Here is a 25,740-nt window from a genome sequence, read left to right as displayed (position 1 = left end):
CACCTGCCATGGTAGAAAGTGACTTACTTACGGTACAGAAAAGTACCTTTTCTGAGACTGTCATTATAATTGAATCATTAAGTGAATCATCGTAAGTCGAGGACTACCTATAATTATGAGGTATTAGAAGGCTTTAGTGGTTTGTATACTATTGTGATGCTGTGTGGTTATAGTAGTCTGTTAATTGTTTCAGAGATGTTTTTGATGAAACTTTTATTCTATACGTAGCTTGTTTTGATTGACCCATAATGGGTTGAGTTGCCTGGCACTTTTTGAAAAATTGTGTGGTTATCAATTTTCTTCATTTTTCTGATGTTCTAGGTTGCTGTGGATTTGCAGTCATCTACACAGTTCCTCTTTGGATTTGGATTGTTACTTCGTTAACAGAGTACTTGGTTAGTGTAGGTTGTTTTTTAACAGACTTACATTTCTGATGTGCCATCATTTTCCCTGATGATGAGGATATCCAGGCAGACTAGTATGTTATTGTTTTCTCCTTCCTTTGTGAATTTTATTCGTTCAAAGATGTTTTGGATTGTTCCATGTGTCCTCTCTGTGGTTTTTTATTTTATTTTAATGATGTCATCCACATTTTGATTCTTTGTGTAGAAGTGCTAGAGTTTCTAGATATTGCATTATGATTTCTGTTACGAGTCAGGAGAATGGTGAATCCATGGATGTTTCTCTGATTTGTTTATTTCTTGGATATTCTGGAGATAACTGTATTTGATAGAATATTCAGTCTCCTTTCTGAGCTGTCAAAGCCTTTTTGTAATTGTTTCATTTTCATTTTGGGCAATGATACAATTGGATAAAGATTGGGCTTAAATGATCAGCTCAGAGAGACACAACAAAAAACTACACAGAACGAGCAGCGGATAGGTGTATTGGAGGAGGGTGCGGTTGGGATGAGGAGCGGCCTGGAGGCAATCCAAAGGGGGAATATAGAATTTGAGAATCATATGATAAAAACGGAATTTGAAAGGATGTCTTTTTTTCTTAGGTTTCAAAATTTACCAGAAATTGAGAACGAATATCACATTGTTAGCAGAATATATTAACAGAGATAAACAACAGCTTGGGTGGGATATTGACTTGATTTATAGGATTAACTCAGCCTATGCAAGAACACATAATGTCCCAAGGGAAGTTCATGTTAAATTTCTTAGAAAAACCACAAGAGATGAGGTTCTAGGAGCTCAAAGGGGAGGACCATTAAAATATAAGGATAAAGAAATAGCCATTCTTAAGCAGATACCAAAGAAAGTAAGAGATAAGAGAAGGAAATATATCTTCTTAGCAAAAAAATTATATAATAATGGGATCTGGTTCAGGTGGCTGTTACCAGAAGGCATGTTGATTTTTTGGGAGGGCAGTAGAATTAGAATTAACACAGTTGCGGAAGCAGAGGCTTTCATGAAAAAACATACTGCTCTATTAGGTGATGTGGGGGATCCTACACAAGATACAAAGCAGGGTGGGGCTGAGGCTCTGCCAGTGGACGGGGGGGGGGGGAGAGGAGACAAGAAGAAGACTCAGATCACAAAAGTGAATTGAAACACTATTCCAAATGTTGTTACAATGTATTTTTAAGGAAGTGACAAAAGTAAAATGATTGAAACATACTGATAATTTGGTGTTAAACTAAAAACTGCTAATATCTATGTACAATAATAATACAATACAATAGTAGAGTTGGAAGGGACCTTGGAGGTCTTCTAGTCCAACCCCCTGCCTAGGCAGGAAACCCTATACTGTTTCAGACAAATGGCTATCCAACATCTTCTTAAAGACTTCCAGTGTTGGGGCATTCACAACTTCTGGAGGCAAGCTGTTCCACTGATTAATTGTTCTAACTGTCAGGAAGTTTCTCCTCAGTTCTAAGTTGCTTCTCTCCTTGATTAGTTTCCACCCATTGCTTCTTGTTCTACCCTCAGGTGCCTTGGAGAATAGTTTGGCTCCCTCTTCTTTGTGGCAACCCTTGAGATATTGGAACACTGCTATCATGTCTCCCCTAGTCCTTCTTTCTCTTAAGCTAGACATACCTAGTTCCTGCAACCGTTCTTCATGTTCTAGTCTCCAGTCCCCTAATCATCTTTGTTGCTCTTCTCTGCACTCTTTCTAGAGTCTCCACACCTTTTTTACATCGTGGCGACCAGAACTGAATGCAGTATTCCAAGTGTGGCCTTACCAAGGCATTATAAAGTGGTATTAACACTTCACGTGATCTTGATTCTATCCCTCTGTTGATGCAGCCTAGGACTGTGTTGGCGTTTTTGGCAGCTGCTGCACACTGCTGGCTCATATTTAAACGGTTGTCCACTAGGACTCCAAGATCCCTTTCACAGTTACTACTACTGAGCGAGGTATCACCTATACTGTACCTGTGCATTCCATTTTTGTTGCCTAAATGTAGAACCTTACTCTTTTCACCATTGAATTTCATTTTATTATGAATTTTATTATGAATGAATGAATTATTCATTCGTATTATGTAAATGTTCATAGTTTTCTATTTTGTTTTTTGTAAAAGTTGCGAGGCCCGGGGGGGCTTCTCCCCCCCCCCGCACGATGTAGCTGTCAAAATGATCCATAACCTTTTACCCTTTTTCCTATGTAAATTTTTTTAAAACTAATAAAAATTTTAACAAAACAAACAAACAAACAATGGTGATTATCTACATGCAGGCTTAGATTTGTAAGAAAAGGGAGGGAGGGAGAAAATAGGGAGTTGTAGCTACACAAAAAGAGATTTTCAAGCCAAAAAGGATAGATGGTGGAGATGTAAAAAAAAATGCCTGAAGAAAATAAATATGTAATATCTGGGATTATCTAATAAATCTGAAAAGTCAAAATTCCATGAGAAGCAAAAGCTGAGCTTTTCATGAAAAATAAACTGTGAATCTCATTTCCATCAACAACAAAATACTTCTGTTGAGATTGATGACTATGGTTAAATATGTTTTGAAGAAAAGACAATAATTAGTTGCATATATACAAATTATTGCTATATAATTTGGGAAATATGTGGCAAAATATATTCAGTTGGAAATTCAGTGGTTTACACCTTGGAGCAAACAAGAAGCCCATGACTTCTCGTGCCTTTACTTACTTACTATAGAAATCTCCCTAAACAAAGAACAAAATATGTATATAACATGTTAGAATTTTTCTACTTGTGCTGATGCGATACTGACTACAATTCAAAGAATAATGATAAAATCAGACACGGAAACTTTGTGTTGTCAATTTAATATACTTTACTTGAAGATTTTGCATTTATTTTTACATTTCAATGTTACAAAGTTTATAAAAGTAAATCTGAGATAGGTGCCTAAAATATATGAAGACATTATTTCTTTCAAAATGCTTTTCATCTAATTAAAATAAAAAATAATATTCCTGATTTTGAAATGTTTTGCTAGTTAATTTTTCATACTGATACTTATCTTCAACTATATGCACTTGGTTTTTTACCTTACAAACAGAAAAATATCTAGTTCCATATCTGTGTTTCAAACAGCAAATCTAAACATCTCATTTTTTATCAACAATTCATCTATATTATACTACTTAAATATAAAATCTATTTAACAAGCAACACTAACCCTCTTATTTGGCTGCTTCTTTTACACACATCTGGTGTGTTAAACTCAACTAAGGAAGGTTTGTTCTCAACAATCATTTAAAGGATTGTGCTCTAAATTTCTGTGAGAATGAAAATAAACTGCAATGTTATGTTACCCTACGTATTTGACAGAAACCACATCATAATATCAATTCTCATCATTAATTACATAATTTGAATAATTTGTTTACTGACATATGTGTGGTATCACTTTCCCATTGCTTCCCAATCATGTCCATTTGTTACATCAAGGAATCCTGCTTTAAAATGGACAGGAGGTGAATACATTTGCATATCTTCTTCAATCTTTTGCCTGTCAATAGACTATTTCCATGACACAGAGAAGTATTACAAGTCACACAGAACTGTATTATGATATTTCTGCACATATTTTCTTAAACTTTCAAATCTTTAATGAAACTTTCCTAAAACCTCTAAAATTAGCAGATTTGATGACATCTACTAATAAAGTAATGTTGAGATATGCATATAATTAGTCCAAGCAGCCCACCAATATTTTTATAATATATAATATTTCAAAAGTGGTAATATAAAACAGGTTCATATCTAGCCATAAATGTTATTGTTTCATACAGTACATTTCTACCCTTGCTTAACAAAACTACTTGCAATAAACGTTCACAGAATTTCAGCATTGTCATTATTGCAGAATGTAGCTATAATATAGCATGGATACTCTAAAATAACTTTTGGATGTAACAAACATTGAAAGAGCAGAACATATGTAATTTGATCCATGATGTTTCGTTGCAAACTGATCTAACATCACCTAGTTGAATAAGAAACACAGATTCTTTAAACAGCAATAACTATGTTCCATCAATTTATGCATCTTTGAAAAACAGCTGTTGAAGAAGTTTTATAATGATGATGCTCTTATCCAAAAAAGCAGGACATGACTGAAGAACGAAGTACAATCTCATATTACGTGTAATGCTCCACTGAAAGTGCTATTTTTAGTTTAATGAAACTTTTACTGCAATTATCCAAAAATCATAAGGATTTTGATATAAAAGTGACTTAATTAGGACAGAATCATTCTTATGTTATTCATTTATTTAATATGCTGCCATCTCATATTAAGAGTTCTAATGGCTTAATTCTAAGGGCTGTGTTTAACAGAACAGAGAAAATAATTCTAGATTAAACAGCATAATATAAAAGCCCCATTAAGCACAGACACTAAAATTTAAAAGTATTAGATGCTATAATTCTTCCTTATATCGCACTGGAGAGTTCAGATCCATTCATACAGTCTTGGAAGATTCTGCTCAGAAAGGTATGCACGACTTTTTTTCCATTCACAACACACTCAGTAGTAACAATATTTGGAGTGGAATATCTTTTCAATCGAAGGCAACTTAATCTTTGGCTGGTTCTGTGATACATAATCACTCTCTTTTGTGGATTGTTTGATTTCATAAGCAAAGTTTCACTTGTTTTTTATAGTGGTGGTAATCCATGTTATCTTCAGGTCAAATTTTGAGAACTTTTTTTTCCAACTGAGAATAATTTTGTGATTCATCAAATTTTGTGGAAGGCTACAATTATATTACATTGCTTTCAAATTGGGCTGATGGCAAGAAAACAGAGATAAAACAGCTAAAGATCAGAATAAAATAAATTTAAAAACTGGTCAATGCCAATATTTTAAATACTGTAATACTGTACACCAAGAGTTTTAAAAACATCCATGTATCTCAGGTTTAATCAATATGTCCTCTTAAAAAGAATCTCTGAACATGTTGAGTTCCTGCTGAACTAGAATTAGGTGCAGACACATCCAATTCATATTTTTTAAAATCATCAATGGCCCCAGTTTATAAACCAATTTCGTTGTATTTATTTTGTACAATGACAATAAAGGCTATACTATACTATAATAATTAACACGTAATGGGCTTCATCAATATTTCACTTTCACTTCTTCCCCTTTTAATTTATAATAAGAGAACAAAAATAACTAAGACTTGACAAGAACAATTCTTATCTTAATCCACAATTTTTCTCTAAAACTTTATACACAAGCAGTGGCCTAGTATTTATTGTAGTATAATGTTATTTAAATTAAAGCATGGATCATTCATGGAACTGATGCTTTTAAACGTCAGCTCAGTATATGGAATGTGTTGTTTAATTTGTAGTTAAACAATTAGACTATTCTTTTATACTGTCTCTTCTGTTATGCTAACAACATCGGTATAACAGCGACTATCTTCAATCAAATGTCTTCTGCTGAACAAATTGTGTCTAGAAACACAGTAGAGTGTTTTTTTCCTTGGCATCCCCATTCAAAAATTTAGAATTATTTAATCATTGTCACATAATTTTATTTTTATATACAGAGTTATCAAAGCTAAAATGTATCAGTTATCATGGACTCATTTCTAAAAACTACAAAAAAGAAAAAAAAGAAAAAAGCTAATTAAATCTAACTAATTTCCCACAAAATATTTTACATTGTACTGTTCTATAAATTTTACTCTATTTAAACTTTTCAAGTTCACCTATGTTCTTTTCAAAAACAAGATCTAAAAGATACTACATCCAACAAGCTTTGTCTCTTTAATGGCAAAATACAAATATTATACTATGCAGCTTGTTCAGGTGATTTATTTAAAATTCTGTCTACCTTTTAGTCTAATAAGATTAACAGCTCACAATCTATAATGAACATTTTTAAAAATGAAAATAATGCAAGAGTCCAGATCTCCTACACTTACAATTTTAAGACTACATACATTTTATCTCAGCTCCAAGTAGCTGAGAGATCCACTTTAGTAACTTGTAACATACATCATTTAAAATAGTAATCATTTACACTGCAGATATACAATAAGGTGGAAATAAATGTTGACCCTATCAATTGGGTTTGAGTGCAGTTACTAACCATGTATCTTCATTAAATCAGCCAGTTACTAAGCAAGAACCTGAGACTGCAATTTTTTTGTATCTGTAAACACATTTAAAATTAACCGGTTTAGATGGAAGGGTTTCAAGAGAAATTCTGCTTAGGGAGACAATCCTCAAACTGTAACCATCTAATAAATAGCATTGTAATCCTGAAGAAAAGTCAGCTGATTGAAAATCCTCAGGTTTAATTCTAGGCTTGAAAGCTCAAAGCAGTTGAGCTAGAGCAGGGGTGTCAAACTTGTGTCCTCACATTGTCATCACGTTCGTTAAATCAGGGTTGGGCATGGCCAGCGCGTGACGCATCTGGGCCCAGGGTTTGTCACCTCTGAGCTAGAGAAATAGCATCATTAGGATAATTCTATCAACATTTATACCATTAAGTGAGACAGCCAGCTGTGTTAGACACTAGCACATTATCTCATTGTGGGATCACCCTATTCTCAGCAGAGTGTAGAAAACCTGGTTTACATAGAATTGTTCTTTATTCGTAATTGCAATTGCAATTCACTAGAATGTGATTTCTGAAGAATAATGTTAGTACCCATGGCCTGGAATTATGTGCAGAATTTTCTCATTCTCTTGTCTGAGGAAGGCAGCAGATTCCTCACTCTGTGAACATTAATTCATTGCTCAGAAAAGAAAAATAAGAGGCCTATGAATGTAGAATTCGATCAAGCCGCTTTATAAAATTCCCACTGATATACTCTAAAACGGAAAACTTTCTTTAGGATTGTAGTCCAAAACAAAGTAAATGTAATTTAACTTCAGACAGAAAACTGGTAATCATGTATTTTTGCATTTCCAAAATATTATGAACATAAAAATATGATTATGTAACAAAATAAAATTAAATGACGCATGCACTGACGAAAACATATTTTGATATAACAGAATATATAGACATTTTTTTGCCATTTTCAAAAAATGAATTTCAAGTTATAATATTCAATCTATAGAATCTTACTGAGTAAAATATTTAATCAATGAATGGTCATATTCTTAGGAGGGCAAACTGAGCCCCAGAAACCAACTTCTTTGCTCATATGGTGAGCATATACAGCAGATGCACACAATTTGAATTGCTTTAGCACAATAGGGCAAATAGTCTCTATGGACTGTAGACACCTAAAAAGAAATAATTTTAGATGTGCATTTCAACATGCAAAGAATACTATACAGCAAATAGTAAAAGTGTAAAAATATAATTCACTGTTTTAGGTGTTCTATTCCATTGCTATCCTACAACAGACTGATCATTAAAACAAATACACAAATAGGGTTCACATATTTTTTGAATTTGCACATACAAGTTGCTAGTATGATATAAAAAAAATATCCCAAAATGACTGAGTTCATATAATATGCTATAACATAACCCAACAGACTATTTTATGGATTAGCAGAACATGAGGATCTAGTCACTAGCACTGTAAGCAGTTTGAAAAGTATAGTACATATTTTGTAAAAGGGGCATGCTGATTTCTTATATTCACAAATCAGACATAGGCACCATAATGAGCCATAATGAGAGCAATATTGTAAATGCACTATTATGGAAATGATATAATGTGTACTTTCATCATGACTCACACAAATATTCACATTCTTTGATGACATAATACAACTGTCATTTCCCCCTCACCAATCTCTCCACAGATACACCTGCAATTGGAAGACATTATCAATGGATAGGAGAAACAATAGATCCTAATAAATCAAAGTTTGTGATGCACAATGCATACCCTTCAAAAATGGATGTAACTGACTGGAAATTGTCAAGTTAAACCCACCAACACTGGACTTATGAAGAATATATTGTGCATGGCATCAGCAGCCAGAGGATTTGCCATCCGGATGAGAGTTGAGAGAAAAGGCTTTATTTAGCCTTGGGTAGTCAGCTTTAAATGACATGAGTTAATTTAGACTGAAAAGTAGAAGATGGCACAATTATCTCTGCCACTTTTCAAACATCATACCCTGCTGGTAGCTGCTGGTTTTTCAATTATTGCTAACTGCTTCTATTCAGGCTTACATCTATGAAATGAAACTAAATGTCGATTTTGTTTCAATGCCTTTGTATCATTTTCTGTTTCTCCTATGTTATGATGGTAAATTAGTTCTTCCGGACTGCCAGTTAGCTTCATCTGCCTATATTTCTTCAAGATTATTAGGTTTGAGTCCTGGTATTTCATCAAACCTATTTGTTCTGTGTCACTCATCTCTAGTACTGTTTGCCCCCACTCCCAATTCAGATCTTTCTATCCTGAGTCTTCCAGCACTTCACCACAATTTTAGTCTAATTGTGATGTGAGTTGTACTTTCATTTTTCTATATGCTTTAAACTGAAAACATGCTCCTTACATATAAAATGGAAAGAAACTCCACAAATAAGTAGATAATTCACTGCAAATTCTTCATGATTTTTCTGCACAGTGCATAATGAAAAAAATATAAATGTGAATAATATGTGAGTATGTACAGTATCATTCAATCTTGAACTTAGTACTTGAAAGGGTCATTGATTTCAGTAGGTGAAATGTCCATTTAGCAAGTGGAGGACCACAATATTTATATGAATGCAACAGCATAAATAGTGAATGACTACTTCTAAACATGTCCAAATTATGTTAACTGAAAGCAAAATACCTGTTTTATTGTCTCTGATATTTGCAACTATTGGATTGATTTAGACATGCTCATCAAAATGGAAGCAGGCAGCAGAACTGTGAGCATACTCCTAGAAATTTGCAGTTCTAATTTTTATATACGAAAATTCCACTAGAATTTGTAATCAGATAAATATGAAAAGAAGCAAACAGACTGCAAACTTGAAAAAACAATCAAATAATATTTTCCCTGCAAGATCTTTTAAAATGTGTATTGAAACTATTCAAAAGCTTTTATTTGCTAAATATACAACTGGCTGATTATATTAATTGTTGACAATAACAACATTATGAACACATTGTGCTGAATATCAAAAGAAGGAAGCAAATTGTTGGATGAAAGTCAATATTTATGTATCAAAACAGTCTTCAAAATAAGGTTTTAGAGATTAGTAACCTGCAAAAAAGAAGTTTATTAGCGTTTGGTGAACTGGCAGAGGAGATTTAAGCTTTGAGTGCCTTCCAGCAGCAATTGCTATTATAGAGATTTCTAACAACCTGCTTGGTTTCTATGCTGGGAAAAAAAGGTGATAGCATATTCTCATTCTCTTCCCTACTTGCAGTTCTCTGAGCTACATGCTATTTCCTGTTCTTTATGATCAGATGGATGCTTAAATTTAAGGGTATGCTAAGGTCTGCTTAAATATTTGAAATTTCTCCACACTAACATACACTGTTTTCTGAAATCCTGACTCTTACTTATTCCATTTAATTTGTCACTTCCATGTGTTCTGCAACTAAAATTATATCTATATGTATTAAGTTAAATATAATGAATACAAAATAGTTGTTGATGATTTAATAAAATACTGTGGTTAATTTATCTTGACCTCATGTAGGGTAGAAAATTTCTAAACCACTAGCTAAAAGCTTTTAAAAAATACTGTAAATATGCTTAACCTTTTAAAACTCAACATGGTGTACTGGATTACTGAATAAACTTATATGCAATACAATAAAATCTATAAGCCATAAAGAAGATACTGGTAAGTGCAAAGATACCTGAGATCGTATCTTTTTGGATTTAAAGTAATTGTAATTTCTAGCAGCCAAGAAATCTGTTCAATGTAATCTGTGAATAATGTATGCGTATTTTATATAAACAAGTAACAAAAGGCATGCATGAACATAACTTTCAGCAAGAGGGATAGTCATAAAAATGGCTGACAGCAAGCAGGACCAGCTTGAGATATATTGCTGTCCAATAGGTTAAAATAAAAGATACTAAAAATAAATTTCAATGTAACTTTGCAATAGAATCAAAGATGCTAGAAGTCATTATATGTTATCTTAGACTGCAAACTTTGAATTGCTATGCAAGTATATAGTATATTCAGGCGAAGAAAGAAGAATCCTATTAAAAATGAGACTAGCTAACTAAAACAATTCTCATAAACAAAACAAACATTTTATGGTATGCTGGTGAACATATAGCTGGTGCAGGTTACAATACACACACAATACACAAAAGACTCTCATCATGCTGCAAGAAAACTTTGCCGGAATATTTTTTCTCAGCATTCGATCTATTGCTCTTTAGCCCAAAGAGCTGTATGTACTGTAAATGGTGGGCTCCAAATGTGCAGCGAGGTTTTGAATCACTTCCACTTCAAAACTCCTTAGAGGGTCTTCTGTCACATCCTAAGGAATTACTGTCAGAAATGAGAAAGTGAAAAATTCTCCTGGAAACTGCAAGCCCATGTTGAGTTTTAGGGCAAGTCCTTTGGGTCAGAGCCAAGGAACTGAACTGGTGGCAGGAGAGATTCTTCTGCAGGTATTCCCTGAGCTAAGTCTATGCCAAACCTAAATGAACACACATAAAGCTGAATAATTTCTATTGCAAATAGTTGGTAGCATGAATAGCAGAACAAATATTCTTATATTTCTAAAGAAAGTATCTTGAAACTAATAGAAGCAATTAGATTTCAGCTTAGAACTTATATGATATAGATTTAATAACTAGGATTCATCAGCAAAGGTAAAAACATAAAGAACAGAGGAAACTACATTTAACCATATTCAACTATTACTTTATCTAGTCCACACTATTTGTATTAAACCAACTATCCAAGTTTCAAGGTAGGTTTGTCCTTTCTAACTAAATATCAGGAATACAATATTGGATTTTCAACATTTGGAGCTCTGCCTTTTAACAAGTTGTTGCTCAGTATTTCTTCTGGTCAGCTTCACTGCTTCTCCACAATGTAAAACATGGAAATATAATAGGCTACTTGAACTGCTCATATTTGCAAAGTATGACATACCTACTGTTGCTTAGTCAGAAATAGTTTCATTGATATTTCCATAAAACACTAATCTCTCTTAAATTCAATCTGGATTACAATTGTACTAATTAAAAACCAATAGTCATGGTGTTACTCTACCGAAGTTCAAGATAAATGCAAAAAGTCAGCATAGCAGAGTTTCAGTTTCTGGAAAATTATTTGAAATAGATACACAAACTATGAGAAACTTCTACAGCAGGGCATTTTGTTTAGTAATTTGGATGACTAGTCTTGACAGAGGACATTATATAACAAAGGGATATAACAAAGGGATATTCACATAAGCCTACCTATGTTCCACTGAGAACAAATTATTGAGATATACTACTTGGGAAAACAAATCAAATGCAATGCTGAATTTTTGGATTCATGCACCTTTTCACACCTTATATAGGCTACAAATAAAATGAATGAATATTATACAGGAAAATATTGACTTATTCCAGGAATTAATATTCAAAGTATGAAGAAATAGTTGATACAACTTAGTAAACAGAAAAAGATTATTAGATAGCAGAGCAACAATTATAATAATTAAGAATACAATTCATCGATTAGTTCCAATAGCACCTGTATCTTCTGATTTGTTGCAACCATTAATATATTGGCATTGGAGCTATATTAGATACTACAATGTGAGACGTGGATTAAGAATATTTCATCAAATCATACTACAAAAATAAATTTTCTTTTTAAAATTCTATTTTTTTTTTACAAAAACTCTAAAACATACAGACATTTAATGCAAGATTTAAAATACTTGTGCTAACATATCCATGTGACTTATTCATTAACATTGGCTTTCAGATAAAGCAAATATGAAAGGCAAAGCAGAGTAGAGCAGTATGGTTTTCTAATATTTTCATATAGAAAAATAAAATTTATTGAATTATATTAAATGTCAGATTGGAAGCAAACTTGAAACAAATGTAAAGGCTATGTGGTCTGATGCCTGAGTTAATTGCAATAATGACATACAGGCTTGAATGTCAGCTATGAGCACCTGGTTTCTCATTGCATAATCCACTGCATGTTTATTCAGAAGTAAGTCTCAGTAAATTAGATCCATGTTTACACCACCATACAGTACTTTAGTATAGTACTTCCATTATAATCCCTGTGGATTTTACTCTATTGTCCAGAGATTTCAAAGTCTTTAAATATATCTGCAGTTGAATAAAAGCACATTTTGTTCAAAATAATTTACCCTCAAGAGAAAACCACACAGGACTTCAGATTTTTTTTAATGTGCTGTGCAGAAATTCACATGTGATTCAATGGGAGTTTAGCCTCAAATAAGTGGGAATAGTTTGTAATTTATAAAAGAATCAATTCTATAAATAGTTGTGCCTTACTAAATTTAACAGAGCTTATTTTGGAGATATTTTCAGGTTGCCATTTTAGTTTATGTATACATGTGCATGTGTGAGTAAGCAAAATTAGGTGTTCATATATACACACAAGTAGATATGAACACTTATTTTTATTCTTATTTTATCCTTGAATCTGAAAATGATAAATCTGAAATTCATAACTTCCAAAGTCATAGAACTATACTATCAGAAAAGATAAAGATGAAATGTTGTGCAGTGATTGACATAAATTTAGATGATAGGAAAGATCGCTACAAATTAATTTCTTTAAAACCAGCTGTTCCCTTTACCATATATATATTATTAATATTTGAATATTAAGTCACAGACACAGTAAAAGTTATCATCTCCCATCTCTTATTAGGGAAGGAACCTGTGGATTATAATAGCCAGATGTATTTTTTACATTTTTCTTTTAACTTTAGGGTAAAGAGATTAATAGCTCAGTGTCACTCTTTTAAATATTACTTCAACAATATTTCTGAATTCATGATCAAGGAAATAAACAGCAAAACAAACTACCACCATAACTCCCAGAGAAGGGGCACGTCAAACTTCAGCACCCAGAAACAGAAATCAAGTCATATTTTGGCAGAGACTCTTAATTCTTCTAATCCATGGTGGCATTGTTCAATGCTAGGAGAAAAAGGCAGCAAAATGATCAACAGCTTCTTCATCCGGTAGATTTCGAGATAGACTAACAAACATCAAGCTCAGTGAAATCTATTTAAAGTTTTTGTATCTTGCATTGTTTTGACATGCCTAACTATGTTTTTTTTTCCCCTTAGAGAGACAGAGCATCATTTTGAAGAACTACATAATTATGTGAAGTCTTCAAGAAAGTTTTCAGACATACAATGATGCTTTTTACCTTTAACAGTGATCTTATCAAGCTAGTTTGTTCCTCCTTAGGTTAGCCTGATAAAGCCTTACAGTGAATTCATCTCTGTGGAGTTTTGACTGGAGGACACATCAGAATCTGTATTCTCTTTGCATTTCTCCAAGTCATGAAAATAAGGATGGGTTAAGGCATCATAAGCTGATATTCTCTTCATAGGATTGAATGTCAGACATTTCTGTATAAGATAGAGAAAACTATTAATAGCGGGCAACACTGATGGATCCAGCAACTCACTTTTTCTACTGCTGATGATTTAACAAGAAAAGACACAGATTTATTAGATAATGATATTTTTAAAGATATATTTAAAGTTTTTGTCTATATTGTCATCAGCACTGCTTTAAGAGGAGCGGCATGTAATTAGCCTTGACTTATTGGGAAAAAAGGTCTGAAGAATCAAATACAGGTAATATTTGAAAGAGAGGCCTACAGAAAATCAAAGAATCTTAGATTAGATTGGAAAAATAAATAGTGAGAATAATCAGTAGTAAACTGTTTGAATACAGGTAATTCTAAATTTACAATCATTTATTTAACAACTGTTTGAAGTTACAATGGTGCTGAGAACAGTGATGATCAGTCCTCACACTTACAACCATCACATTACCAAAATCCAGGCGCTTGGCATGCATTTACAATAATTGAAGTGTCTTGGTTCACATGATTGTCATTTATTATCTTTCCTGGAGGCTTCTGACAAAATCAATAGGGAAAGCCAGATTCACTTAACAACCATGAGATTCCCTTAATGACTGGAGCAATAAAATCACAAAATTGGGCACAATTTAGCGATGAAAGTTTCAATCCCAATTCTGATGGCAAGTCAAAGAGGGTTATTGTACTACCAAGAAAAAGATATATATTCTGCAATTCTACGGGATATATTTCATTTGCTCACCAGTTTCTTAAATGATTAATATGCATGTACTGTATGGGTAATATTTCGTTTCATGCACTATTGTAATGCACAACAGTTATTACACAAGTTATTAAATTACAATACATTTTGAATGCACAATTTAATAATTTATATTGATTGATATGCTAATTTCTCATACTGCAATTATTCTATCTCAGATTTTTTTTGTTAAGGTGTTAATTTGACCTGTGAAAAAGAGAACTATTTTCCTGCAAAACCTGTTGAATGAATTACAGAGGTAAAATAATGGTGCCACTAATAAAGAATCTAAATCTTGTTAAATTATTTCAAATAGAGCGTATCCTCTTTTAAAATATTACTTAGGAAAAAGCAGACATCATCAAACTATTATTTCATGTATATTAGCAGAAATCAATGGTAATATCAGCCTAAGATATGGCATTGATATGATACACCGGGAGTCTGTTTATGGTCAATCATGATGCAAATTATTTAAGAATGCAAACAGAATACATTCAGTTATTGATATGAATTTTTTAATATAACTAAACCTTTTAATTCAAGAAAGGCTCAAAGGACACCATAATCTGATCTTTTTAACACCTTATTTTATTGTGTCGCACATTCTCCAAACCCTGATACTATGGGCTGCTATTGAGGGGGAAGAAAAATTTCGGAGGAGGTTCTAGCAGTTGAATGCAGTTATTCTATACCCTTGACTAAAGACCCACTCCTTTGGGATAACACAGCCTAAAGTTGCCTTTAGTGAGACAGGAGGCATAAAGTTTAACAATAAAAACAAAACAAAAAAATAAGTAATTTTTTCACAGTCTCCCTTAAAGAAATTTGTGATTACTGGGTGTTTTTGGTTTATTCTGTGTAGTGAAGATGAAGTTGTGGCTTTAGATTTGAGATTCTTATCTCCTCCCAAAATTTATATTTGAGGATATTTCTTGATATCTCCCAAGCACTTCTGGTTTTTATTTGATGCTGGAGAAGACTCTTCCACATTTTTTCTCAGCTCAGCAACAGATACTATGTAGTGCTGACTTTTTTTGTTCTGTGTTAGGCTGCTTATTTCTAAAATTTTACTATGACAGATACTTACAAGTAGCAAGTCTTTGCCCAGTTCATCAATATCTGTTACAAGAAGTTCAATGGGCTGTGGGGATTGAGAAGTAAAAGCATTCCTTGGGAGGGCAACATCAATAGGCCAATCTTCTTCTTCAGGAAGACCAATTACTCTGTAGAGAAGATAAGAACAAGCACTTATTCCAGGCAAAACATTAATTCTTACTATGTTTCAGTATCTGATGATGGTTCTCAACTGTGAATTTTCATTCATTTATTTAAGAACTTTCAATATAAAATTGTAGAAGCACCTTACATTAAAGGCTTTCTTTTAAAATGACAACTGAAATGATAAAATCTCAATTAAAAAGTAAACAAAATAGATGGTTTTAGAACACAGGCCTCCAATCCCCGATCTGCAGACCACTATTATTCTGTAGCCTGTTGGCAACCAAGTCACACAAGCACAGGTGAATGAGAGAAGCTCCATTTGCGCAAGTGACTTGCATGCACACATGGAAACCCCCCCACCCCCAGCTGGTCTTTGGATTTCTGGTGCTCCAGTCCGCATGAAGACCAGCTGGCTGCTCCGAATGTATGTGCTGGAAACTGGAATACCAGCTGGTGATGGTGCATGTGCCGACAGAGAGGGCTCTGTGCATCACTTCTGGCATGCATGCCATACGTTCACCATCATGGGCATAGATGGTTCGGAGTTGAGCTGATGCCCTTTAAATAGTTTAGGAAGAACTATTTGTCTCATGTCCAAATTACTTATATTCTTCCCTGGAATGTTCAATTATTCTTTATTAGAAAATCAGTTTGAAGATTTGGAATAGGAACATATGTAGTATCTCATAACTGCACATTAATGTGGTTAACACCATCAATATTAAACAAAATTCAGTGTACACTGCACCTTAAAATATAAACAGGGAAACGCTGTATACAGTCTAAATATATAGTCTAAAATTGGGAATGGTAAAGTAATACTGGAAAAAAAGAAAGTGAAATATATGTGGTCATTCATACAATTACATAATTCGCTTGACGTTGCAATTGAGAATTTAAAGAACTCAAAGGCTATATAAAAAGCTTTTAAAAAAAGAAACATGGCCTGTAACAGATGGAAAGTTGGCTATTTAGTTCTGATTTCACTTCTTCTTAAATGCAACACACAGACTTTATAATGGCAGTTAATATAGTACAAGACACAAGTTAGGTCAGATGATTTGGAATTAAAAACCTATGCCACCAGGGTGCAGCATCCCTCAGGTTTTAATGATTTGTTTTGTTTTTTTCTGAAAGATATACTAATGACATTAGTGGAAGATTCGTCCTTTGGTAGACAATGTGCCAATCTTGACTATCGAAGAGCCACATGAGGTTTCACTGATTCTTGCCAGTGCTGAAGGCACACTGCAGGATAAGCAGGAGATCTGTGGAACTGTTGTACAAGTATTATAAAACTAAAATTTTATATTAGAACCACCTTGGACCTCTGCTCCTTCCGCAAGAAACTCAAGACCCACCTGTTTTGATTAGCCGGCCTGGCCTAATTGTAACTGTAATTGTACTTACAGGGAACACCCACTACTGACCTTCCTGGATGGCTTTTTAAATTTTAAATTTTGGGGTTTTAAATTGGTTTTAGAATTGTTTTTAATTATTTACTTAGTTTGGGTTGTATATACAGACGGTATGTTTGCGTTGTTTTGTCTGATGTTTTATGTTATGTTTTGTTGTTTTATATACGAACGGTCTGTACACCGCCCCAAGTCCCTACGGGGAGAGGGGGCGGTCTATAAATTTAATAAACCTAAACCTAAACCTAAAATTTCTTTGCACCACATAATACTTTTTCTAGAAAGCTCTCTGTAAAGAAATTAGCATTGCCATCAACTTTCATTTTTATAGTTAGCTGTATTGTAAGAAATTTAGGTCAATGAAATAAATCTTAAGATTGAATACTTTACAAAATTTCACTTATAACATTTTAGATCTTAAGTTCAAACAACTACAGTGTATAAGCACAGTAGAGATACTGCTGTTAGATTTTTACAGTGTGTTTATAATTTATATACACTGAATATCCTTAGATCCAAGAACATTCACTGTTACTCCTTTGATTAGCATATTCCAATATGTAGAAATTGTAATGAAGTCCATCTTAAAATATATTTAGCATTTTCACTCAAAAAATCAGTATAAGGGTCTGTGGAAATATTTGAACAATAAGAAAAATCACTACAAGCGTTAGAAAGCTAGAAACATTGGAGTTTTTTCCTGCAAGAAACCTGTATAATAAGAAATACTCAAATTGGCATTTGCTTTTTCTGATTAATGGATAAATTCATTTCTATGCAAGTAGTTGCATTGAGTAGAAACACACAAAACAGGGTATATTCCTCCTACTATTCTTGCTCTTGACATTTACTGACCAGAAATACCACAATGTGTCATTTTATTAACAAAAAACAAAACAAAGCAGCAAGACTGTCCTGCTTCTTGTATTATAAGAATAGAGTAAAGGCAATAAAGCTAGACGTAAATGAGCTATAGGATAACTGCCAGATTCTGAAAAAGGAAACCACTTGAACCTGAGTTTTTAAAAATTGCACAGGAAAAACAATTCAGTGCATGACAAATTAACCAAATTGATGATTCAGAAACTATGGTGTAAAGTGCGGAAATGGAAGCCAAAGCCAACAATTGAAAACATTTAATTCAAAATAAAAATATCTAGGAAATAGGTAGGTGTGTGTATGTTATACACACCACCTTTATTATTTGTACAAATAATTCAAGGCAGCTTGAGTTATTTGTACAAATATACTCAAGCAAAAATATCCAAGGCACCTTCTTCTTCCTGTTGTTCCCACAACAACCCGGTGAGGTGGTTTGGATTGCGAGAAAGTGACTGGCCCAAAATCTCCCAGCTGACTCTCATGGCTAAGGAGAACTCAATGGTCTCATGCTTTCTAGCTTAGTGCCTTTCTATCCACTAGCCCCATGATGGCGAACCTATGGTACGCGTGCCACTGGTGGCACACAGAGCCATTTTTGGTGGTGTGCCAACTGTCAGCTCCGGCATGTGCCAGCTGATTTTTCGTCACTGAGAATTTAATATATTCAAATGTGAAACAGCAAAAAGTAAAGCAAAATTAGGAAGACTATAAAGGTGGCATTTTTCTTTCCTTCACTCCTTTTTTCTTTATGCTACCTTGCTCTAATCCTATAAGGGAATCCATACATAAAAGTGAACTTCTGGGTGCATATCGTTTAGAAACCAGAATATTTAATTGAATATACTACCACATTTCATGTATATTGATACAAAGATGAAAACCTGAATGCTGTATAGAATTGATTTGCATTTGAGTTTCTTGATACAACAAATGTTATAAATGAACCAATCTGCAATGAGATACTTAGCTTTATCATATTAGATGTTTTGTTTTGTCTTAATTAGATCTTCATTAGATCTTTAATAAGAAAAAGGTGCTACCTTAGCCTTCTCCCACTCCACTTCTCAAAACCCTTAAGAAAGATGGAGCTAATAGCAAACTGGGAGAAGGAGAAATACTTGATTTCCTATTTGGCCCAGATGGAACAAATAAATGTCAATAACTACCCTAGGCAATACAGCATAGAATCATAACTAGATGATTGATTAATTTAGAACTGAAGAAGTAGAAGCAATAAGATTATCATTAAACATTTTTGAAATTATGAAGGATCTCTAAGAATAAGCGTAACTTTTAATATTTGTAGGATTCACACTTCAGCAATGCTGGCAGAGAATGTATTTTAAAAATTAAACAAAGCAGTAAAGTTTGGTGGCCTCCATATACTCAGACTTTAATACAAAGTCTTGCTGAAAAAAGTTTGAGAAAGGAACATCTAATTTTCTCCACTGAAGGATGCACTTGGTCGGATCCAGGGTGAGTTAATTGTATGAGGTTCCTATTGAAAACAATGGAAATTATTTCTGCCTAATCGTATTTCACTGCTATCAGTGGAACTTACATACATTTTATTCCAGATCCAATCATCTTGGAATACCTATAGTGTAAAACAGTTTAGAAGCAATAATCCTATGTAACAAAATGAGTGAATACTGTACACTTATTAAACAAACAAAAAAACCAATTAATTGGCAAATGACCTTGACAGAAAATGCAAGAAGCTAGAACTTACTCAAAGATTTTTCCTAGCTGATCAACATCAGAGTTACCACGGAAAAGCGGCCTAAAAAAAGAAAAAGAAAGCACATACATTTTCAGCACAGTAATTAAAATATACTTTAAGATCAACCGTCTGGCTTTCTCCCGTGTTTTCCCAATACTATTACTTTTGTTTCTTCAATTTCTCACTGCCCCAAAGCATACATTTTGAGCCTCATCTAATGCACCCTATTCCCAGAGTTTAGTACTGAACTTTTAGAAAGCTGCTTTTCAGTCAACTTCCACCACAAAAAAAAGTCAGTATGATCACCAAGGCAGAAAAAAAACCCTTGTTTTTTTATAACCGCTCTAAAGAAAATGTTTAAAAGTTTTGATTTGTTTTTAAAGTCATCTGCTTTATATATTTCTCTGTAACAATACAATACTTTGGGTTAATACACAATGCTAATTGCAGACACTGAGAATTTGATATTAGTAGATATAAACCATCATTTTATTTTTCTTTAATTGATGGATGTTGGTAACTCAAACCATAGACACAAATTCGGGGTTAATTTGAGGAAACTCCCTAAATTCTGCAGTTGAAAAAACTCTTGCATTAAATTGGTAATTTTGCAAGACTCATACCAGTTCTTGAAGAATTATTAATCCTGAGCCAGGCATGAATAACAAAGCATTTTCAACAGATTAACTCATTGGAAACCACCTCACAGCATGACAAAATCTAGCAAATATGTTATATAGGAAAGGGAAATTCTTGTTTAGCAAAGAAATATTTCTAATCCAAACAACTTTATGGAGCCACGAGAGCAACTTTAGAACTGCCAATACAGCAGCTTCAAATTCTGGTTTGAAAGGCAGATATGGAAACAAAAAAAAATTAACTTCCAAAATCAAATGTGGAGTAGCTATGTGTCATTCCAAAATTCTGTATGAGAGGATGCTGGGGAAAATAAAATACCAGCTTACTTAGATACCTTGATTAAACATCTGCTTGTGATATATAGCTCTGGAACTTTGTTTTTATTTCTTTCAAAGAATGCCAGAACCTATATTATTACAGTTTGGGATATATAGAACAACTCAGAATCCAAAGGCTAAGAAAACACATCTCTATAAAAATTTGTAATTCAAAAGTTTATAAAAGTAACCTTTTTACTGAGAAATAACAGTTCGCATTTGCCATAGTATAGAAGAAGCATGCTGCTAAGCAGCAAGGTCAAACAAGCAGGTTTATTCTACCACCATCCCACCCCATTTAGAAAAAAGGTGGGATGGGGAGAAGAAAGGAAGAGAACATGTTAAGAAAAGACATAACATCATTCATGAGTTGATGGAAGTCAGAAGGAACGTAGAAGCCATGCTGAGATATATAGAGAGATAGAAGAATAGAATAGAATCTGGAAGGGACTTTGGTCCAACCCTTTACACACACACACACACACACACACACACACACACACACACACACACTGCAAAGTCTTAGAGGGAAACAATGGATGGAAACTAATCAAGGAAAGAATCAACCTAGAATTAAGGAGAAAGGCCCTAACAGTGAGGAAATTAACCAGTGGGACAGCTTGCCTTCAGTAGTTGTGGGTGCTTCATCATTAGAGGTTTTCAAGAAGAGTTTAGGCAGTCACTTGTCTGAAATGATATAGGTTTTCCTGCTTGAGCAGGGGGTTGGACTAGAAGACCTCCAAGGTCCCTTCCAGCTTCTAATCAATTCCATTCTGTTCATTTCCTATTCTTTTTTTAATTATATTTTCCCCTTCCCTTCCATTCTATAATCTGGGCATAACATAAAGGAGTGAACCTGAAACTTTCTGTAAACAAAACATGTGGTCTCTAGTGAACTGCAACGCTCCAGATAGGGTTTAAAAATTAAGCATAAAGATCAAAATAAAAACAAGATAGAAAAAAAACCTAAACTAAAAATAACAGGTTCAAATCTGGTCAAAATCTAATCCCTCTTTTTTTTAAAGCAGAAAATTAGAATGATTCAAGCAGCTGTCTTTTGTCATTTCTGTTTTCTACCTTTGTAATTAAGGATTAATATTGACCAACAGGATCATTTTGTCCAATTTTTATTATTAATGTCAAGCAGTAAAGGTGCCAATTCAAGAGATAAAAATACTGGTCCCAGTAATTAATTTCAATCTGAATGGTAAGAAAATAGAATTTCTTTACAAATGCTAACCTTACCAGAAATAGATAAGAGAGGAAAGCCTACTTTAGTACCAAATTACAGAACTACTGAATGAGTATGTGTTTTGTGCCAATATATTTAATACACACATGCACACACAAATAGATACTTTCTTGGGGTTAATGTAACATTAAGAGATAAAAACCAAACAAGATTAAGAAAATCTTGTATATTTATATAATCCTAAAAGTAAATAAATGGCAGCTGAAAATATTATGCAGTTCTTTTAAAGAGGTTATGCTTATAGTCATACAGTCATAGCCATATATTAAAAAGCAAATAAAAATCATTCACAGGTTTTAAATAATCACATCTATAAGAATAGGATGCATACAAGTAGACTTCACTTACCAACAATAATTGGGCCAGAATTTTCATTGCTTAGCAATGCAGTCGTAAAACACTACAGGTAGTCCTCATTTTATTACCACAATTGAGCCCAAAATTTATGTTGCTAGTGAGACATTTGTGAAGTGAGTTTTGCCCCATTTTATGAAATTTCTTGCCATAATTGTTAAGTGAATCACTGCAGTTGTTAAGTTAGTAACATAATTGTAAAGTGAATCTGGCTTCCCCATTGACTTTGCTTGTCAGAAGGTCACAAAAGATAATCACAACATTGTGATTGTCAGTTGACAAGTGTCTGAATTTTGATCATGTGATCATTGGGATGCAACATAAATGTGAAAATTTATAAATCATTTTTGAGTGCTGCTATAAGTTCAAACAGTCACTAAATGAACTGTTGTAAATCGAGGACTACCTGTATGTTGTGGCTTATATTGCCTAGCAATAGCAATCCCAACAGTCCCTCGTTAAACCAGAATCACAAGTCATTAAGCAAGGATCTCCTGGCAACTACTTGCTGGCTTCTAACAAGCAAAGACAACAAGAAAGTTGGCAGGAAGTTGCAATTTTTGGGCAGTTTGCAAGCAAGTCAGTGGCAGTAAGTGCTGTGGACTGGGGTCAATTCAAGGTGTAGCTGTTGAAGTATGATGTAAGTGCTGCTGCCTGTTGCAGAGGTAGGAGGGCACGCCACCATGTAGCTGCCATGGTGTGAGCATAGCCAGCTAGGTAGAAGTATCGGGGGTGGTTGGGTGGGAAATAACTGCATATTGGCACTACAGAAAATGAAATCCCCAGAATCTTGAATTCTGCAGCTGGGCTCAGAAGAAAAGATGGTAGGAGGGACAGTGAGTTACAGGAGTGACTTGCAACCTTCCCTGCCAGCTTTCTTTTGGATTTTGCTTAGGGAAGCCAGCAAGAAAAGTTGCAAATGGAGATCATGATACTGCAACTGTCATAAGTTTAAAATGATTGACAAATGCCTGGATTTGATTGTGTGACCATATGAATATTGGAATGTCTACAACATTGACAACCACTTGTGACCATCACTCGTTCAGCACCATAAAAACTGAATGGTTGCCGAATGCATGGTTGTTAAAAAGGAAAGGACTATTTGTATTGCTGCAGAACGAATACTGAAAGAGATGTGGGCTGGAATATCAGGTTTCTCCATGGCAGAAGGGCAGGTGTGCTCTGCAAACATTGTTATACCTTTCCTCCAATATCTGGAAAGAAAGGAAAACAAAGTAAAATAGGCCAAAAAAAGATTTCTATAGTATATAGGTAGATATACTGAATAGGTAACTGCTGGTGTGAAGAGTTTCCTGATTATTTCTGTCAGTAAGTCATCTGATCTTAAGAGCGCTATTAAATACAATACAATAGAAGTGTTAGAAGGGACCTTGGAGGTCTTCTAGTCCAACCCCCTGCCTAGGCAGGAAACCCTATACCAGTTCAGACAAATGGCTATCCAACATCTTCTTAAAGATTTCCAGTGTTGGGGCATTCACAACTTCTGGAGGCAAGCTGTTCCACTGATTAATTGTTCTAAATGTCAGGAAGTTTCTCCTCAGTTCTAAGTTGCTTCTCTCCTTGATTAGTTTCCACCCATTGCTTCTTGTTCTACCCTCAGGTGCTTTGGAGAATAGTTTGACTCCCTCTTCTTTGTGGCAACCCCTGAGATATTGGAACACTGCTATCATGTCTCCCGTAGTCCTTCTTTTCATTAAACTAGACATTAAACTAAACAGTTCCTGCAACCGTTCCTCATGTTTTAGTCTCCAGTCCCCTAATCATCTTTGTTGCTCTTCTCTGCATTCTTTCTAGAGTGTCCACATCTTTTCTACATTGTGGTGACCAAAACTGAATGCAGTATTCCAAGTGTGGCCTTACCAAGGCATTATAAAGTGGTATTAACACTTCATGTGATCTTGATTCTATCCCCCTGTTTATGCAGCCTAGAACTGTGTTGGCTTTTTTGGCAGCTGCTGCACACTGCTGGCTCATATTTAAATGGTTGTCCACTAGGACTCCAAGATCGCTCTCACAGTTTCTACTATTGAGCAAGGTATCACCTATACTGTACCTGTGCATTTTTCTTTTTTTGTAGAACTTTACTTTTTTCGCCACTGAATTTCATTTTGTTAGTTAATGCCCAATGTTCATGTTTGTCAAGATCCTTCTATATCTTAAGCCTATCTTCTGAAGTGTTGGCTATTCTTGCCATCTTGGTGTCCTCTGCAAATTTGATGAGTTCCCCATTTATCCCCTAATTCAAATCATTGATGAAGATGTTGAAGAGTACTGGGCCTAACACAGAGCCTTGGGGTACTCCACTGCATACTTCCCTCCATGTAGATGCAGCTCCATTGAGGACTACACGTTGAGTGTGGTTGGTCAGCCAGTTATGAATCCATCTGGTGGTGATGCTTAGTAGTTTATGGTCTACTTTATCAAATGCCTTGCTGAAGTCCAAGTAAACTATATCGACGGCATTCCTCTGGTCCACTAATTTTGTCACTTTGTCAAAGAATGGAGTAAGATTAGTCTGGCATGATCTGTTTTTGACAAACCCATGTTGGCTTTTGGCTATTACTTTGTTTACTTCTAGGTGTTCGCTAATTCGCTGCTTGATTATCTTTTCCAGAATCTTCCTTGGTATTGAGGTCAGGCTGATAGGTCTGTAGTTTCCTGGATCGATTTTTTCCCTTTTTTGAAGATGGGAACCAGATCAGCACTTTTCCAGTCCTCTGGCAGTTTCCTGGTGCTCCAGGATCTCTGAAAGATATAGTTGAGTGGTTCTGAGATCTTATCTGCCAGTTCCTTCAGAACCCTGGGGTGCAATCCATCCGGTCCTGGTGATCTGAACTTGTCTAGCGTAGACAGGTGCTCACTTACCATTTTCTTCCCTATTTCAACTTGTGTTCCTAATCTGATTTTTGTGGTGCTGTTTTTTCCTTTGTGTAGACAGATGCAAAAAATGAGTTAAATAGTTCTGCTTTCTCCCTGTTGCTTGTCACCTTCTTGCCACTTTCTCCTAGCAATGGACCAATTGTTTCCTTAACTTTTTACTTGTTTTTAACATGTTGGAAGAAGTTTTTGTTATTTTTTACTTTTGTGGCAAGCCTTTCTTCTTTCTTCATTGTGAGCTTTAGCTTTCCTCACTTCATCTTTACAGGCTCGGGTTATTTGCTGATATTCTGCCTTAGTTATGTCCCCCTCTTTCCATTTTTTATACTTACCTTTTTTAGTCTTTCA

General features: G+C 34.3%; 1 protein-coding gene across 3 annotated transcripts in view; it reads right to left on the bottom strand.

Annotated features, from left to right (window-relative positions):
* Window positions 1–7,889: 7,889 nt before the first annotated feature.
* Window positions 7,890–25,740, bottom strand: part of CDK6 (cyclin dependent kinase 6) — a 141,306-nt gene continuing 123,455 nt past the window's right edge. For all 3 annotated transcript variants that reach the window (XM_081932260.1, XM_081932258.1, XM_081932259.1), the window contains exons 6-8: window positions 19,939–19,989; window positions 15,776–15,911; window positions 7,890–13,962 (exon numbers count right to left, since the gene is read on the bottom strand). In XM_081932260.1, the coding sequence (XP_081788386.1) occupies window positions 13,816–13,962; window positions 15,776–15,911; window positions 19,939–19,989 (334 nt within the window). In that variant the 3' untranslated portion in view covers window positions 7,890–13,815. The remainder of the gene's footprint in view (window positions 13,963–15,775; window positions 15,912–19,938; window positions 19,990–25,740) is intronic.

The sequence above is a fragment of the Natrix helvetica genome (genome assembly GCF_964273705.1).
Source record: "Natrix helvetica genome assembly, chromosome: Z".
Taxonomy (NCBI): Eukaryota; Metazoa; Chordata; class Lepidosauria; order Squamata; family Natricidae; genus Natrix; species Natrix helvetica.
This window is presented reverse-complemented; position numbering and strand designations above follow the sequence as displayed.